Genomic DNA, 20,033 nt, shown 5'->3' with positions numbered 1-20,033 from the left:
AAATTGACTTTTGTCTCAACAAAATTGACAAAATTGATTTTTGTCTCAACAAAATTGACAAAATAGACTTATGTCTCAACAAAATTAACAAAATTGACTTTTGTCTCAACAAAATTGACAAAATTGAATTTTGTCTCACAAAAGTAAATTTTGTCTCACAAAAGTAAATTTTGTCTCACAAAAGTAAATATTGTCTCACAAAAGTCAATTTTGTCTCACAAAAGTCAATTTTGTCTCACAAAAATCAATTTTGTCTCACAAAAGTCAATTTTGTCTCACAAAAGTCAATTTTGTCTCACAAAATTGAATCTTACCTCACACAATTGACTTTTGTGATTTAATTTCCATATCAGGTAACATTTGCATACCTTTTAGACAAAATTGACTTTTGTCATGACAAATATGAATTTTGTCTACAAAAATGAATTTTGTCATGACAAAAATGAATTTTGTCTACACAAATGAATTTTGTCTACACAAATGAATTTTGTCTACACAAATGAATTTTGTCTACACAAATGAATTTTGTCTACACAAATGAATTTTGTCTACACAAATGAATTTTGTCATCACAAAATTGAAGTTCTCACAAAACAAGTCTGTAGCACATAGTTTTGTAAGACAAAAATGATTTTGTTATGACATAATTGAATTTTGTACAAAAACACAAGAGTCCCATTCGGCGCCCCGTAGTTTAACCTTAAAACAAATTCCCACTATAAACGAATATTACATTATACAAATATAAGGACTTAGTTAGCTAAATCTACAAATTTTATTACATATTATGATTTTTATTGCAATAGATTAATATGCTATAAATATTGTTAAGGATTGAAATCTTTTTTGCGTTCTTCCTTTTCATACCAAGCATGGAAGATGACTGCATTGATAAATGAATATTCATAATTTATATGATATGATTTCGATAAATAAAAAAATGAAGATGTTGGATTTCTAGTGGTAAATACCATATGCATATCAGGACGAGATTATGCTAATGTGATGTGGATATAAACAGTTCATTGTAGACCGATTCACAGAGCCGTATTTGTAACGGTATTATGCACAAGGTAACTGTTCATATAAAGACAAATTACTCTTCTTGAACACACTAGTCTGACTAGTCATAACATTTATTCCTCAATTCCGATAGCAGAGCGGAGAAGCTGAAAATACCAATTTCTAACTTTTTGGTTTAAATCGATAGGGTATCGAATCCTCTTACTTCCAGACCATAGCACGCTTCAATGAGACCACTGAGACACTTTCCAATTCAATGTGTATACTGTCAAATACTATTAAATACAGGGATCAATTCTATAAGTATCCAACACACCGTGACAGTCTTTAAACTTTAAGTTGTCGTTACAGAGGTTTTTTTTATAAGAATGTGTGTTATATAATAGTGACATTCATTTATTTGTTTGTGGTAAAGGAAATACTTGGTTTATTCGATGCATCACTTTCGATAAGGAATAATGTTGAAATTTTGATAGAGTTAAAGGGTCATAAGATTCTGAAACATAACCCTTGCCGGAGCTTGATTTATCAACAGAAATATTTTATCGTACACTGAGTTTTTTATTCGACTTTTATGTGTTCACTCAACTGGATATTGAAGTTAGAGTATTTACCATTATATAATATAGTAATACAACTTGTTTTGTGAGAAATTACAGGTAAGTAAGAAGGATATTGAATATAGATGAGTGTTAAGAATGTGAATAAAAATAAATATATATTTATATGCTTCTACTCCATTATGATGATTAAATATAATTGGATATCAAATAGTTAAAATTTTACTTTGTTACGTAAAGGGAGAAGACACGATTTGCAACTCTGATATGATTTGGACAGATCCGATATAAAGGTGAAAAAATGAGGTAACTATGTTGACCCCATCTATCCTATCGAACTGCAATTCAGGAGATATAAATGAGTTTACCTGCCACATATCTTGATTTACATCATTTATGGATTTTTTTTTATCATAAAATATTGCGAGCTTATGGATATTTCATGCACGTTTTATCTACAACAGACACACCACTGCCCCTCGAATTAACACATTTAAAAGTTCGAATAAAGTACAGTGATGAAGAGTATCGAGGACAATTCAATCTAATGATATAAACATATCAATGCTAATCCGTTTAAACACAAAGGTGCTGACAACTGGAATCAAACGCACCAGGCTTATAATTTTGAAAGCCAGACTGGCGTTTTGTTTACCACAGCTCAGTGACACATCAGTGACACCTGCATGAAAAACATTATAAAAACAAACGTGTATATAAAGCATATTCCCCCTGGTTCCGTTGAAGATGACATCCATTTTTCAACTTTATTTTAACAATTAACTCTGATAGAGATGATTGTTTGTCTTTTTTTGACATAAAATATCAAACTTTTCCAACTATACAAACAGCAAAAATTCATATATTTATTAAGTTGTGAAGACAATCCGGTTCCTAATGCTGTTGGAAAATTTGTTCAAGTCAATATGAGTTTTATGTATTGATTTCTCACATAGATATGTTTATATACTATAAACTTTGGGCTATTTTTACTGTCTAATTGTACTGCAAAAGACGGTCAAAGATGATAGAGAGACAGTTAAACTCATAAATCGAAAATAAACTGACAACGCAATGGCTAAAACAAATAAAAAAAGATATGCAGACAAATAATAGTAAAAACACCCACAACATAAACAACTAAAGACTACAAACCCCACCAACAGCTGAAGGGTAAGCAGATCCTGCTCCACTAGTTGCACCCGTCATGTCGCTCATTCTATTACAAACCCGGGATATAGTCTTATTCGGTAGGTCACATTCGTGGTGAAATTGAAGTGGATTGTAGTTACGCCATAAGGAACATACTCGATATCATCTGTGAAACGTTTATTCCATAACGGTTAACCAACTCGTGATGACGTCCGTAAAATGTACGAAGGAATAATTTCAACTTCACCATTTGGAACTCTTGGTTTAATTGCTTCCTTGTGAGTAGCCATCTTCTATCAAGGAAATCATGATAGGAAATACAAGCCCGGGAGGAATATCGCATCAATTGGGAGATATATACTACGTATGCAGGCGCTGCTGGAATGTTGTTATATAGAAATGGAAAGTTCACAATTGAGAAGCTGAAATCATCTCTTTAGCCGTACCGTTTGTTTTCAATTGACCCTTATTGTCAATTTCAATTATTCCTTCGTACATTTTACGGACGTCATCACGAGTTGGTTAACCGTTATGGAATAAACGTTTCACAGATGATATCGAGTATGTTCCTTATGGCGTAACTACAATCCACTTCAATTTCACCACGAATGTGAGTAGATTACCTTAGCCGTATTTGGCACAACTTTTTGGAATTTTGGATCCTCAATGCTCTTCAACTTTGTTTTTATTTGAATTTTTAACTATTTTGATCTGAGCGTCACTGATGAGTCTTATGTAGACGAAACGCGCGTCTGGCGTTTAAAATTATAATCCTGGTACTTTTGATAACTGTTTACACCACTGGGTCGATGCCACTGCTGGTGGACGTTTCGTCCCCGAGGGTATCACCAGCCCAGTAGTCAGCACTTCGGTGTTGACATGAATATCAATTATATGGTCATTTTTATAAATTTTCTGTTTACAAAACTTTGAATTTTTCGAAAAACTAAGGATTTTCTTACCCCAGGAGTAGATTACCTTAGCCGTATTTGGCACAACTTTTTGGAATTTTGGATCCTCAATGCTCTTCAACTTTGTTTTTATTTGAATTTTTAACTATTTTGATCTGAGCGTCACTGATGAGTCTTATGTAGACGAAACGCGCGTCTGGCGTTTAAAATTATAATCCTGGTACTTTTGATAACTGTTTACACCACTGGGTCGATGCCACTGCTGGTGGACGTTTCGTCCCCGAGGGTATCACCAGCCCAGTAGTCAGCACTTCGGTGTTGACATGAATATCAATTATATGGTCATTTTTATAAATTTTCTGTTTACAAAACTTTGAATTTTTCGAAAAACTAAGGATTTTCTTACCCCAGGAGTAGATTACCTTAGCCGTATTTGGCACAACTTTTTGGAATTTTGGATCCTCAATGCTCTTCAACTTTGTTTTTATTTGAATTTTTAACTATTTTGATCTGAGCGTCACTGATGAGTCTTATGTAGACGAAACGCGCGTCTGGCGTTTAAAATTATAATCCTGGTACTTTTGATAACTGTCAAGATATTAGTACATATCTTAGGCAGACTTGTATCCTTTATCACTTGTTAGATGGGATAGATACGTTCAACATAGTCACTAAATTTTGAATTATTTAGTGAGAGAACATCATCTTAATAGCGGAAAGTAAAGTTAAAAGATATTCCTAACTTCTTACATATTTTCCTAACAAGTTCCTGTATGAAGTCAGTCTCATAATAATAAAGAAACAAGTCGACAAGAAGAGGGACACAATTAGATTTAGAATGCCGACAGTCTGTTGAAAAACACGTCATCCAAACGGGACAAATTTGTTGTCAATCAAGAAATCAAGCATCTTGATAATGTAAGTTTCAGAGAATTTTTTGTTTGATTCAGAGAATTTTTTGTTTGATTCAGATAATTTTTTGTTTGATTTAGAGAATTTTTTGTTTGATTCAGAGAATTTTTTGTTTGATTCAGAGTGATTCTTTACACAGTAGGATTTATCCCTCCTCAAGACAAGATACTTGTATATACGTTCGCCATTTTGTTTTATGAAATAAAGCAATATCATCTCTTTCAATTTGTCTTTTAGTTTGGTATGGTGAATGCTTGTGTAAAATGTACAAAAGTCAGACGTTTTAATAATATTACAAGATGTGTATTTAAATTCTATGTATCTATGCTAGTTAATGTTCTTTTTCCATATACATTTATTCTCTATGTGTATCTTATATGTGTCTTATCTTAATTTATTTTATCTTATCTTGTAATTAGGTACATCCCAATTTAGAGGCCCTGAATATTGTAACTTTGTTTAATCATTGTCATCGATAGACAGTGACACACATGTTAAGTATTGATATTGTATATTTAAAAAAAGCTATAGTCATTGTTTCGAGACTGATAATGTTTGATCTATTATGTATATTTAATATGCCATGAGCCTTAAACAATTTGTGTTGATCAGTTTGTGCTAATAAGATGTTTGTATTTGGTTAAAGTAAAAACGAGTTGCAAGGTGCCCATACATGATTCTAAGCAGTTATAAACCTAATTCTAATTCATCTTCATATGGAATTAGTGTGCGTATTAAAATAAGGAAAGACGCATTGCTTATCCGTTAAACATTCGTATTTGTTTTTCGAAAACTTAGAAACAACGATTCTTCCTAAAATTTAAAATTCAACAGTTTTTTACCGATGGAATACATTCACCTACTTATTTATATCTCTTTTCAGAATTATGGCAACACTTATTACAATGGAAGAGTCAAACTACATAAAGATTGCATTACTATTGCTGAGAATATCACCACGAGCTGTCAGAATACAGTTTGATTATGAAATCCACCCTGATTGCCTATATAAAACATTGAATTCAAATATTTGCAAGTTGACCGACCTAAAAATTAAAAGGGTCATCAACCAAGAACAATGGAATTTACTTTTTCCAAGAACAGGTTCGTCAATAATTATTCTATGTTGTATTTTTGACATAAACAGAAAACACCATATGGCTGTTTACAATCATTGCTAGAGGTTTATTAAACCTACATATATATAACAACTCAAAAAGGGCATCACCATTAAATAACTATAAAATTTACAAATATCAGATATTTCGGATAACAGATATCCTTCTTCAATAATAGCACGATGTCAAATGAATCATCTCAATATATTCAAACTGAGATACTTTTTCTAAATCTTGAATTTATACAATTTAAGCGAACACCACAGACGCTGATACATTTTTAAAATTTCCAAACACGCCGCAAAGATTACATAGATATGCCAAATGAAAATAGTTGTTTTCGTTGTGAACTGGCACAACTCTAGATTTCCAACGGTTGTGACAGTTTAGATGTTATAACTGCATCGAGGGCAGTCCTCAAACAAAAAAATAAAAAAATGTCCTAACCGATCCAGGATGGTATAAATTTGACAACGGTAGGGCAATTACAACAGAAACTACATGTTTAAGCCTCCCAAACGAATAGCAGTCTAATAAAGATTTCGGTGGCCGTATGTTACCTTTCCTCGTCAATTTTAATCTAGCGGCGTACTACAGAACATGATATATAAGGCACGGAGATGTTATTGTTACAGTCACAGACAACAATTATATTTATAAGTACGTCTGAGTCAGTGACAACTCTACAACAGATTTATCCATCGGATCACCAGCAATGATGGTGATACATGGCTGTGTACATAATGTATATACAACTCGTCTAAACATCAACCTAACAATGTTAGATCTGTAAATTTGCTTTCGCAAATTTTTTGTTCCTCCCTCGCCGGGATTCGAACCAATGCTACTGAGATATCGTGACACCAAATCGCCTGCACTGCAGCCGTCTCGCACGACTATATATATTTTTTATATAGATTAGACCGTTGGTTTTCCCGTTTGAATAGTTTTACAAGAGTGATTTTGGGGCCCTTTATAGCTTGTTGTTCGGTGTGAGACAAGGCTCCGTGTTGAAGGCCGTACATTGACCTATACTTGTTTACTTTTTGTCGAGCCTGTAATTTTTGTTGCAGAAAGCTCGACATAGGGATAGTGATCCGGCGGCGGCGGCGTAAGCTTACTTCTTAAAAGCTTTATATTTTAGAAGGTAGAAGACCTGGATGCATCATACTTTGTATATAGATGTCTCATGTTACGAACTTTCTTTCAGTTACATGTCCAATGTCCTGGACCTCATTTTCATGGTTCAGTGACTACTTGACAAAAAAGTTAATATTTTTTGTAAAGTTAAATTCTTTCTTATTATAAGTAATTGGATAACTATATTTGGTATGTGCGTACCTTGCAAGGTCCTCATGCCCATCAGACAGTTTTCACTTGACCTCGACCTCATTTCATTGATCAGTGAACAAGGTTTAGTTTTGGTGGTCAAGTCCATATCTCAGATACTATAAGCAATAGGGCTAGTAAATTCGGTGTATGGAAGGACTGTTAGGTGTACATGTCCAACTGACAGGTGTCATCTGACCTTAACCTCATTTTCATGGTTGAGTGGTCAAAGTTAAGTTTTTGATTTTTTGTCTTTTTATCTAATACTATATGCCATAGGTCAACTATATTTGGTGTATGAAAATATGTTTTAATCTATATGTCAGTCGCGCAGGTTTTATTTGACCTCGACCTCATTTTCACGGTTGATTGCTCAATGTTAAGTTTTTGTGTTTGGGTCTATTTTTCTTAAACTATAAGTAATAGGTCAACTATATTTGTTGTATGGAAGCATTGTTAGCTGTATATGTCTGCCTGGCATGGTTCATCTGACCTTGACCTAATTTTCATAGTTCATTGGTCTTTGTTTAGTTATCTTGGTTAATTTATTAACTTGGTTAACTGTTTTGAACAGCGGTATACTACTGTTGCCTTTATTAATGTTAAGTTTATGTGACAGTTTTTAATAAAGCTTTATACTTAGGAATATCAACATAATATCAATGATGAGTAAAGAATGCGAGACATTTCTGCGTGTGCACTCTTTTTAAAAATTGTTATTTGGATGGAGAGTTGTCTCATGGCACTCACACCACATCTTCCTAAATACATATAAGTCTGAAATTGTTTTTATATTTCACAACAGTATAATACAGTTACTAATTCACTCCTTTTTCTATTGATTGTGTATATACATTGTATCAAAGATCAAATTTATTCGTTCAGTGGATGTTTACTTGTGTTAATATATCTTTTGATTGAAATAAGCCATACAATTGATATTTTATAGTGTGTCTTTCTATGTTGTGATGTTACACTATTATTCCAAATAAGGGCAAATGTTGGTACCAGTTAAAACGTTTAAACCCGCTGCAATTGTTTGCACCTGTCCTATGTCAAGAATGTGATGTTCACTAGTGGTCGTTGTTGATGTGGTTCATAAGTGTTTCTCGTTTCTCGTTTATTGTATAGACCTTTGGTTTTCTCGTTTGAATGGTTTTGGCCACGAGCATCACTGAAGAGACATGTATTGTCGAAATGCGCATCTGTTGCAAGAAAATTGGTTACGTTAATTTTATTACTACCACTGAGTCGATGCCTCTGCTGGTGGACTGTTAGTCCCCGAGGGTATCACCAGCCCAGTAGCCAGTACTTCGGTACTGGCATAAAAATACGAATTGTTTGTGTTATTGGAATTTGCTGTTACAAAATATTAGAAATTATTATAAATTAAGGAATGTATCTCCCTCATGCAAAGCTCTGATTCCTTTCATGGATTTGGCTATACTTTTTGGACCTTTTGGATTATAGCTCTTCATCTTTTATATAAGCTTTGGATTTCAAATATTTTGGCTACGAGCATCACTGAAGAGACATGTATTGTCGAAATGCGCATCTTGTGCAAGAAAATTGGTACCGTTAATTTTATTACTACCACTGGGTCGATGCCTCTGCTGGTGAACTATTAGTCCCCGAGGGTATCACCAGCCCAGTAGCCAGTACTTCAGTACTTCAGTACTGGCATGAAAATACGGATTGTTTGTGTTATTTAAATTTGCTGTTACAAAATATTAGAAATTATTATAAATTAAGGAATGTATCTCCTTCATGCAAAGCTCTGATTCCTTTCAAGGATTTGGCTATACTTTTTGGGCCTTTTGGATTATAGCTCTTCATCTTTTATATAAGCTTTGGATTTCAAATATTTTGGCCACGAGCATCACTGAAGAGACATTTATTGTCGAAATGCGCATCTGGTGCAAGAAAATTGGTACCGTTAATTTTATTATACTAGTCATTGGGACCTTTCATAGCTTGCTGTTCGGTGTGAGCTAATGTTCCATGTTGAAGTACGTACTTTGACCTATAATGATTAAGTTTCATAACTTCAAGGATTAGGACCTGGCTAGAGAGTTGTCTCAATGGCACTCATACCACATCTTCCTATGTCTATACCGTTTAATTCTATGCTAATGACGACAGTTATTTACCGATGTTCAAATCTCGTAAATTGATTAAAATTGAACAAATCAAGGTAACATATAAACTCATCATAGATATCAGGATTGAAATTCTATATTTACACCAGACGCGCGTTTCGTCTACAAAAGTCTCATAAGTGAATGTTAAAAAGGCGAAGAGTATTAAGACATTTATACAGCTTATAAGGTAGTCTATTCCTGAGGTTGAAAAGCCTTAGTATTTCAAAAACAAAAACTTCCGGATAGCAACCAAATCTAAAAGAGCGAAACGAGGTGCGTCGATAGGGTAATCGCAGTCAAAATGGCACAATCGTGAATAGAACACACCGGTAAGATTACAGATCAGGAGACTGTACTGGTATCTTAAATCTGAGATCGCGGAAATAAATCAATAGTGAGTTGGACAACGACACGTCGTATTGGTACACCAGTTCATGATGTTGACCATAAATCATATATAGAGTTGATTTCCGTCGTGATTTTGCCATAAATGAGGGACGAAACATACCAGAGGGACAGTCAAACTGATAGATAAAAAAACTGACAACGCTATGCCTAAAAACGTGAAAGACAAACAGACAAATTAAAGAAGACAAGACACAACATAGAAAACTAAAAACTAAGCAACACGAACACTAAGTAAAACTGGGGTTGACCTCAGGTGCACCGGAAGGGTAAACAGATCATGCTCCCCATGTTTCACCCGTATAGTTGCTTATAATGCCGTGCCGAAAAATGCTACCATGCCTGAATATTTCCCACAGGTAGAATGTAATCTATTAAAATTTTCATACTTTGTTATTCTTTCAGGGGAAGGATCATCGAAACATTTTGACAGCACGTTAATGATTTGTCTCATAAAGAATCTAACTCCTATTCAAATAAGTGACAGACTTCCGCTATCAACTAATATTACTGTAGGATCTGATCTGTCCAGAATTAAATTTTACAGAAATAAGATAGCTCACTCTGAAGATGGGTTTATTAGTAGCATAGATTTTCAGTACCATTGGAATGATATAAAAATGGTGAGTTTAAATATTCATTTAGAACAGAACACATCGAGATATTTGAATCAATCAAACAAAAAAGTCAGTATCTTTGAAATAACGTAAGGCTGTTGGAGGTTTAATAGCTATACAAAGATACCAGGCTTTTTATTTAATACGTCAGACGCGCGTTTCGTCTACATAAGACTCACCAATTACACTCATTTAAAAAAGTTAGAAAGCCATACAAGTACAAAGTGGAAGAGCGTCACTGATGAGTCTTATGTAGACGAAACGCGCGTATGGCGTACTAAATTATAATCCTGGTACCTTTGATAACTATTATGACTCAATACTCCAAAAAGTTGTGTCAAAAACGACTTAGATTATCTTTGCCTGGGATAAGATAATTCTGAGTATGTCGAATAATTTATACTTTTTCAAAAGTCAATTTATAAAAATGACCATATAATTGATATCAACATCTAAGTACTGACTTCTGGACTGGTGATACCCGAGTGGGAGAAACGTCCACCAGCAGTGGTGGCATCGATCCAGTGGTGTAAATACGTATCAAAGGTACCAGGCTTATAATTTACAAAACCAGATTTAACACATCGAAAAATGACTGTATCAAGTCAGACATAAGATGATTGTTTTCTCATCGTTCCATTGTTTGATAAAGTCTCTCGTTTTATTTTGTTAGTTTTTATGGACTTCCCCCTTTTGAATTTATCTTTGAGTTTGGTATTCTAGTCATACTTTTTTTTTATCATATTCATTCTTGACAAACGTTTAAACGACAACGTAAAACCAGACAGCTGTTTCTATCACATATGACGATGAGTCTTAATTACAGAAAAAAAAACATTTTGGAATGTTTATCGATATTTATGTATTTGGAATGATTCGGTTATAGAAAGGGTTCACATGAAATTCTGCAAACTTTTGCTTAAGGTTAAAAATTCTACACCTAATTTCATGATATACGGAGAATTGGGCATATATCCTTTGGAAATTGATATAAAACTCCGTATAATTAACTACTGGACTAAATTGTTGTCTGGAAAACAAGAAAAACTTCCTGCAATACTAAACAAGTACTCATTGTATAAATATAAAAATGATATTACTTGGCTGAAACATGTTAAATCCATTCTTGATGAATCTGGTTTATCATTTGTGTGGGATACCCAATATTTTGTAAACGATACATGGCTTTATACTATTGTTAAACAAAATTTTGTTGATCAATTTAAACAGAAATGGCACACTAACGTGCAAGAATCGCCAAAAGCTATAAACTACCGTATGTATAAAGAAAACTATGAATTTGAATATTATTTAAAAAATTAAGATGATAGAAATATTATTACATTATGTAGATTGAGAACAGGAAGTCATAGATTTCCTATTGAGACTGGTAGATGGCAAAACGTTGCAAGAGAAAATAGAAAATGCTTACTTTGTAATTCTGGAGACATCGGAGATGAATTTCATTATATTTTTATGTGTTCTGTATTCAATGATGATCGTAAACAGTTTTTGAGAAAAAAATATAGAAATCAACCAAATGCATTGAAATTTAATGAACTGATGAATAGTAAAAATCTTTCTGATCTTAATAACTTGTGCAAATATATAAGACTTGTAAATATTCATTTAGGCTCTCCTGGGTAATTCATGTACTTTATATCATTTAGTTTAATATGTATATCGTAATATATGATATGTACCTCCTCTTGCTTTCGTATAATTTTGTATGTTTGCACATATGAACTATGTAATTATTGTGTGTATCTCTATACCATTGTAATTTGGTTTGTTGAGAAATAAAGATAGAATGATGGTGCCTATCTCCTTCATTAGGTGATACAGTTATTCATTTCAAATAATATGTTTTCTTTCTATGAAACCTATATTAACGAAAACCCATGGGATTGTATTATTCACTGTTTTTAACACGAGAAGTATTAATGAAGTTGCTTATAATCCTACAAAGTCTACTTTTGATTTTTTTTGTTTTAAATAAACTCATCATAGATACTTAGATTTGACATTTTATATTTGATTCAGACGCGCGTTTCGCCTACAAAAGACTTTTCGGTAATGCTCGAATAAAAAAAATAAAACTGCTAAATAAATACGAAGTTGAAGAGCATTGAGCACCAAAACGATAAAACGGCCCTTTATTTCATGACGATTATAGCCTTGGATCGCTAAAATTTTATTTCCACAATATAAATATTACTATGTATATTTTCGTCGAGGTTTTTAATTCCAAAATTCTTATTACAATTCTAGGCTCTACTTAGACTCGGTGGCGTTTGTATGGAGTTAGAATGCGATACTTTGTATGCGAAAGTATTTGATACTTCACAAAGAGAAGATCATCTCAGTTTTATAACAACTCAAAACAAGTTAATAAAATTGGAGGAAGAATTGGTTAAAGTTACTGAGAGAGTTGAAATGTTAGAATTGAAACTGAATGATCCGATACCAAATAATTTGAAAGGTAGGATTTGCTATAGAATTATTATTTGCAAAAGAAATGTGTTGAATTAAAAAAAAAAATGATATAGTTGGAATTATTTTGGATATTAAGCTCAGTATCTTAAAAAGTTAAATAGATATTAATTGCAGAATGTGAAAACATATCGAAATGTAGACATTACAGTAGGAAAGAAATCAAGGACGAAAAGTAAACAATTTCACAAACAAGTATAATTATTGTGATTTTTACTGTCTATTTCCATTGTCCAATGCTGGATTCCTTATGAAAAAATAAAGCATTAACATATAAATGTTAAATATCATTTAATTTTCTAAAGTGAGCTGAGTGTATTTGTTACAGAACACATTGTATTCCAATGTAAAATAGTAAAATTTGAAGTTCTGATTCATACTAACTAAAATCTAGAACAAATTAACAAACTAATTCAGAAATGCCAGTTTTGCTAGTAACACAAGGTCATTCTTTTCTTCTCTTGCAAATTAAATATTGACACAATTTTCTTCGAAAGATGCCTTTACAAACTCAGAAATTTGACCCGTTATTTGATAAAATTCAACGTTAGATTCTGTCAGTTTAAATCGACTTCCTCTTTTTGAATTTATATTGGAGTTCGATATAATATTTTTTTTTACAAATTGACAAAAAGAGAACATGCAGAAATATACACAGGTTCAATGTGTTTATATAACCACCGTATTTTATAAATTGCAGATTTGTTTTCAAAGGAGATTGAACTTTGGAGAAAAGAAATGAGGACGTTCTGTATTACAACTGGGGCAACAAAAGTTTTAAATAAAGTAGAGAACAACTCATTTGTAGTCGTAACAGGAAATTCTGGAATGGGAAAGTCTGCTATTTCTCATTATATAGCATTAACTTTACAGATAAATAATGGCTATCAAATTATACCTTTGACGGATGCATGCGATATCGTTAAGTACTTTAATCCGCCACATGATCAAATTTTTATCATAGATGATATATTCGGAAGATATTCTGTAGAAAAAGGTATATTTAATTCTTTGGAAAGGTTAAAAACTAAGATTAATTGCATTAGGACTGGAAATAGTACGTTTCGCATGCTTGCTACTTGCAGGTTACTTATTTCAAATACACCAATTTTTAAGAAGTTTTCACAAATGTTTCAAACAGTAGAATGCAACTTACTGTCTGAAGAATTTGAAGCAACTGTGCTAGAAAAAAGAAAAATTGCAGGTTGTTACATTGACCAAAAAACGATAACCAATATTAGTGACGATATGATCAGAGGTATAGATATGTTTCCACTACTTTGTGTGATTCATAGAAACAGAAAACAGGAAACAGAAATACTTCTATTTCAAAATCCGTATGACGAATTTGAAAAAGAGCTCAACGAGATGTATGACAATAATAAATGCTGTATTTTAGGTCTAGCATTGCTTGTAATTCTCAATAATAACCTACGAAAAGATTTATTTTACGACAACATTCAATGTATAGAGGCGTTTGATGCCATTGTTAATTATTTGAATTTACCTGTTCGCCCCACGCTGCAGTATGTCTTATCGTGTCTACAGACTCTAAAAGAAATTTTCATCAGAGAGAAAGCAAATACGATAACAACTTTACATGACAAAATATTTGACATCATAGCTCTGTACTTTGGAAAAAGGATTCCTAAAGTTATTTTGCAACATGCAAACGGCAATTTTATTCGAGACAGAATTCAATTTGCATCCTTAAACAAAGAACATGATGATTTTACTATACTGATCCCACCAGAATTAGAATGTGTATACTTTGTTCGAATGGGTATGGAAATTGAAAGAAAGTCGTTTGTCAATGTGTTTAACACAGAACAGATGAAACATAAATTGTTTCGCGAAAAAATTATAAAGTTTTTAAACAAAAGCGAAAAATACATTCTGGCTATAGTACAAAATCAATGGCCTTTATATCTGTGTGCATTGAACGGATACAAGGAAATAGTAAAATTCATAATCAGTAAAAGAAACATGCATAACGCACAAAGTAGAATAAGTACTGCCAAACATTTACCCATGGCTGGTTATGTTGAAACTATTCATCATCAAAATGGAAATAATGAATGGTTAGTGGATACCAAAATCTTTTTAAGACACCGACACGCACCACTACTTGTGGCATGTAAAGAAGGACGAGTAGATATTGTTGAACTCCTTTTGACCTGTGATTATGATATAAACATTCGTGGACATGACCTAGATCCTCCATTAATTGTAGCTTGTAAAGAAGGTCACACAGAAATTGTGAGTCTTTTATTAAAAAATAAATGTTGTGCTAATGTCCGTGATGAATTTGGACGCACTTCCTTGCATACTGCTTGCGGGAAAGGTTATATAGACATTGTTCATCTTCTGTTATTTTACAAGTGTCATATAAACCAGACCGATAGATACAAAAGAACACCGTTATTAGTAGCCTGTGAGAACGAACAGAATGCTATTGTAAAAGTGTTACTTGATTTTAAATCAGATGTAAACTTACCGAATTCAACTGGCAAAAACGCTCTGCATGTTGCCTGTCAAGCTGGAAATATGACTACTATTAATTATTTGTTCGCTACGAAAAGATGTAATATTAACCAAGTAGACAGGAAAAAAGAGACACCCTTATTTTCTGCATGTAAAGAAGGGCATAATGATGTTGTTGAATTATTGATAAGTAATAATGCTGATGTAAACATACGTAATATATTTGGCGAAACGGTTCTGCATATTGCTTGTAAAAAGAGGAATTATAATACAGTTAAGATTTTACTTAAAAGTAATATTGATATTAATCAAACAGATTCAAAGAAAAGAACTCCATTGTTTATTGCAAGTGTCGTAGATATAAGATCAGGTGGCATATGCGGCAACAAGGACATAGTGAGAATTTTACTCGACCACTATGCAGATGTATCGATATGTAATCAGAATAATCAGTATATACCTGATGTTGCTAGGATATATGGCTATGCAGACATTATTGATATTCTTGACACATATCAATTTGAAAGTAAAAACTCGAAAAATATAGAATCTGATATCAAAATATTTAATGCTAGTAAAGAAGGCCGTATTGAGGTCATTCACAATTTTCTTGGAAAAGAATATAGCTTAAATATTCGTAATAAGTATGGTCAAACCCCTCTTCATGTTGCTTGCATACACCGGCGCTATGATATAATTACATTATTGTTAAATAATAACTGTGATATCAATGCAGTTGACAATAACAATAAAAGTGCACTTTTTATTGCCAGTGAAATCGGTGATGAAGAGATTGTTTTGACATTAGATAATAACAACGCAGATGTTAATATCAGCAATTGCACCAGCCAGTCTCCTATCCATATTGCATGTGAGTTTGGATATACAAATATAGTCAAAACTTTAGTAAGGAGTTGTTCTATCAATTTAACTGACAGTAACAATTGCACGCCATTATACCTTGCTTCTAAGCATGGACATATTGATATTGTCCAGTTATTAATAAGTAAAAATGCTGATATTAATTACACTGACAACGATAACAAGACCCCACTATTGGTTGCCTGTGAGGCAGCTCATATTGATATAATAAAGTTATTGATTGATAATAAAGTCGATATTAATCTTGGCAACAACCACAACGAGACACCTTTGCATATTGCCTGTAAGCAAGGAAACGGAAATATCGTGCAGTTGCTCATTACTCATGGTGCTGACGTGAATTTTATTGACAATGAAGGACAAACACCTCTCCATCTAGCTTCAAATGTTTATATAGTTGAAACCTTAATAAGGAACAATTGCAATACTAATAAAACTGATATTGGCAATAAAACTCCGTTGTTTGTTTACTGCAAGCAAGGAAAATTTGATGACATTTGTCTTTTAATCGATAATGATGCCGACATCAACATATGTAATAATGATGGACAAACACCGCTCCATGCAGCATGTAATAGTAATGCTGACGCCTACAATATTGTGAAAATATTAATTAATAAAAACAGTGCTTTGAACACAACCGACAATAAAAATAGAACCCCATTGATGATTGCTTGCGAAAATGGCAAACATGACATAGTTCAGATTTTAATTGACAATAGAGCTGATGTCAATATATCGAACAACGATAAAGAAAGTCCTTTATTTGTTGCCAGTTCGAATGGCCAAACTAACATTGCAAAGATAATAATTGAAAATAGTGCTAATATTGATGATGTTAACAATAAAGGACAAACCCCTTTATTTATTGCATGTGAAAGAGGAAATTATGACATAGTAAATCTGTTAATAAGTAACAATTCTGATGTTAATTTATGCAGTATTACTGGGGACGTCATAATCACTACTGCATGTAAACAAATTCGTTTTGAAAGTTTGAGCGACGACAGTTATTTGCGCATAGTTAAAATCTTACTCGATTGTAATTGCAGTATTAATCAAGAAGATAACGAAAATAAAACGCCGTTGTTTTATGCATCAGGCATAAGAAACGATAAACTTGTTCAGCTGTTGATTGATAATCAGGCAGATCTTCAGATTCGAAGTGATGACGGAGAAGGTCCGCTTCATGTCGCCTGTTATTGTGGACTTTCAGAAAATGTTAAAATATTGTTGCAGACTAACTGTGATATTAATATGACAAACAATAGAAATAGAACGCCGCTTCACATGGCTTGTGTTAAAGGACATGATAATATTGTTCAAATTTTGATGGATAATAATGCTGATTTGAACTCAGTTGATGACACAGATCAGACCGTACTGCATGTGGCATGTAAAAATGAATATCCGGAAACATTTCAACATACAATTGTAAATTCTCGGTTCTTCAATATAGTTAAACTGTTACTAGAAAATAAATGTCCAGTTAATCAGCGGGACAAATACAATAATACTCCATTATTGTATGCTTGTTCAGTTGAGAATGAGGACGTGGTACAACTACTGATTGACAACGAGGCTGATATAAATGTTGTCAACAATGATGGACAAAGTCCTCTTCATGTAGCAAGTTATTCAGGACGTTTGAATAATGCAAAATTATTAGTGAGGTCTAACTGTGAAATTAACCAAGCCGACGGGGAGAAGAAAACTCCATTGTATATAGCATGTGAACAGAGTCAATCTTGGAAACATAACTATCATGATATCGTGCAACTTCTTGTTGATGATAATGCAGATGTGAATATATGTGGACCAGATGATGCAAGTCCGCTTCATGTAGCTGTCTTCTCGGGAAGTTTTATAACTGTAAAGACTATGTTAAGAACAAATGTAAAAATTGATCACATCAACAACAAAAATAAAACAGCATTACACGTTGCTTGTGAGAAAGGCCTTCATGACATCGTTGAACTCTTACTCAATAATAAGGCAGACGTAGATATAAAAGATAAAGCTAATCAGACAGCACTGGATTTGGCCTGTAAATTAGGTCATACACACATTATGAAACTAATTGAAAGTAGAAAAGATTAGTACGAGAAACGGGAAGTGTCAAACATTTGATTTATTATGTAAGAAGGTTTTGTTTAAACCATTTGAAATTACCATGTAACATTGTATACTTTAACTGATGAACCATTGTCAAGAATCACCGTCTCTTATGCATGTGGACCATTGTCAAGAATCGCCTTCTCTTATGCACATGGACAAGGTGTCATACGAAACATTATAAGCAAAAATGTGGGTTTTCAGAAGCTCGATATTAAAACAAAATCATTTAAGGACAGAAAACGAACAATGATATAAAACAAAAGGTTTATCGAAAGACTGAAAAGTTCTGATCGACTTGAAGACATATTGAAAATAGACTTCATGTTTGAATATCATAATTATAAAGACACATTGTATTTTTGATTATCAGCATACCCTTAGTCACGGAGAAGATATTAAAGTTTCAAAATTGTATTTGATATTGTAGTTAATATATAGTTGTCTTACAGAAATGCAAGTGTATTGACAGTCACAAAAGGAAAGAGTTATTGCTGCTGTTTATTTTTATCTACTTGTTATCAATACAGAGATGTTTTGTTGTTTACATTTTCAACAATTAATTAGAGTCTAGGATAGGAGATTAAATTGAGACCGTCGTATAATATAAAATATTTTCTTTTGTATCAAATCGAAGATTTTTGGTTATTCTTATTTAACTTATTAAAACTAATACGTTGCATACTATTGTTGCCAATCAAAACAGAGATATAATTTGTTGTCTTTAAATTTGCGTATATTTAGCTTATTTAGCCCGGGTTAATGAATATTGGTTTACTGTTACAAGATAAAACGGCAGATACAATTATAAAATCCTAAATATTCCAAGTCTGAAGAAAAGGATTTGATACTATTAACGATGCCGATCTTTCTACACCAGATGCCCAATTCGACAAAAGGTGTGTTTTCAGTGATGTCATTGCCAAAATATTCGTAAAACAAAAGCTTAATCAAACGACGAAGAGCCTAGCCACAAAATCAACAAAAAGAATATTCCTTAATTTAAAAATTCAAAAATTTTGTAACAGCAAACATAAATAACACAAAATCCGGATTTTCATGCCTATACCGACGCACTGCATAGTGACCTTATGATAGCCTCTGGAAATAATATTCGACCAAAAGAGACATCATCCCAGTGGTGGTATTACCATTAACGGTACCAATACAAATTATTCTATATGTGTACAAAGACCTACTTAAAAATATTTGGGAATAAGAACGAGGTATATAAACTCCAAAACTTTGTATTTATCCAAATTAAAAGAAAAACCATTGCTATCGAAATCCGCAAAGAACACATAAACTGAAACTCAAATTTATTTCCATTTCTATTTCACAATTTTGGGATAAGAAAAAAAACAAAAACAACAAAAACGCTAAAACACATAATAAAAACCTGCCTAAGCAGATAACAACAGGATAAACAAGTTTATAATATATGAAACATATTTAGGTAACAGATAAGTTTAGACAGGTAAGATAATTAACGACTAGACCTAGCTAGTAAGTTCGGAATACATAAAACAAAATTGAAAATTAAAAGGAATTATTACTTTTGTGGTGTCTTCCGGAAAGATAAAGTTTAAACAAAATAGATTAGGCATTGTTTTTCCTGTTTGAATTATTTTACATTTGTCGTTTTTTGAACCCCGTATAGCTTGTTGTTCGGTGTGAGCTAAGACTACGTGTTAAAGACCTATAATTGTTATTATTGTTGACCTTTATACCTTGTGGCTTGGTTGGAGACTTGTCTGATTGCATGAAAATTATATTTTGTTGTTTTCATTTTTAACACTATTTACGAAAACTCCTCATCTTAGATCTTTTGATAAATGATCTGCAATTTCACCCGATTGTGACATTCGCATTCGGACCCTTAACCTGTCGT

The 20,033-nt window shown here is 32.7% G+C and overlaps 1 protein-coding gene across 3 annotated transcripts; it reads left to right on the top strand.

Annotated features, from left to right (window-relative positions):
- The first annotated feature begins 1,109 nt into the window (after positions 1 to 1,109).
- Positions 1,110 to 18,790, top strand: LOC134708262 (serine/threonine-protein phosphatase 6 regulatory ankyrin repeat subunit B-like). Of its 3 annotated transcripts, XM_063568669.1 has the most exons (6): positions 1,110 to 1,682; positions 4,413 to 4,564; positions 5,442 to 5,662; positions 9,957 to 10,174; positions 12,440 to 12,650; positions 13,362 to 18,790. In XM_063568669.1, exons 3-6 carry the CDS (start codon positions 5,446 to 5,448, stop codon positions 18,125 to 18,127), a joined length of 5,412 nt encoding a protein of 1,803 aa, XP_063424739.1. In that variant the 5' UTR covers positions 1,110 to 1,682; positions 4,413 to 4,564; positions 5,442 to 5,445; the 3' UTR covers positions 18,128 to 18,790. The 3 variants fall into 3 exon arrangements, with proteins under 3 accessions (XP_063424739.1, XP_063424740.1, XP_063424741.1); XM_063568670.1 differs by lacking the exon at positions 4,413 to 4,564; XM_063568671.1 differs by lacking the exon at positions 1,110 to 1,682 and having other exon boundaries at positions 4,302 to 4,564.
- The last annotated feature ends 1,243 nt before the right edge of the window (positions 18,791 to 20,033 follow it).

The sequence above is a fragment of the Mytilus trossulus genome, chromosome 2 (assembly GCF_036588685.1).
Source record: "Mytilus trossulus isolate FHL-02 chromosome 2, PNRI_Mtr1.1.1.hap1, whole genome shotgun sequence".
In the NCBI taxonomy this organism is placed as follows: Eukaryota; Metazoa; Mollusca; class Bivalvia; order Mytilida; family Mytilidae; genus Mytilus; species Mytilus trossulus.
This window is presented reverse-complemented; position numbering and strand designations above follow the sequence as displayed.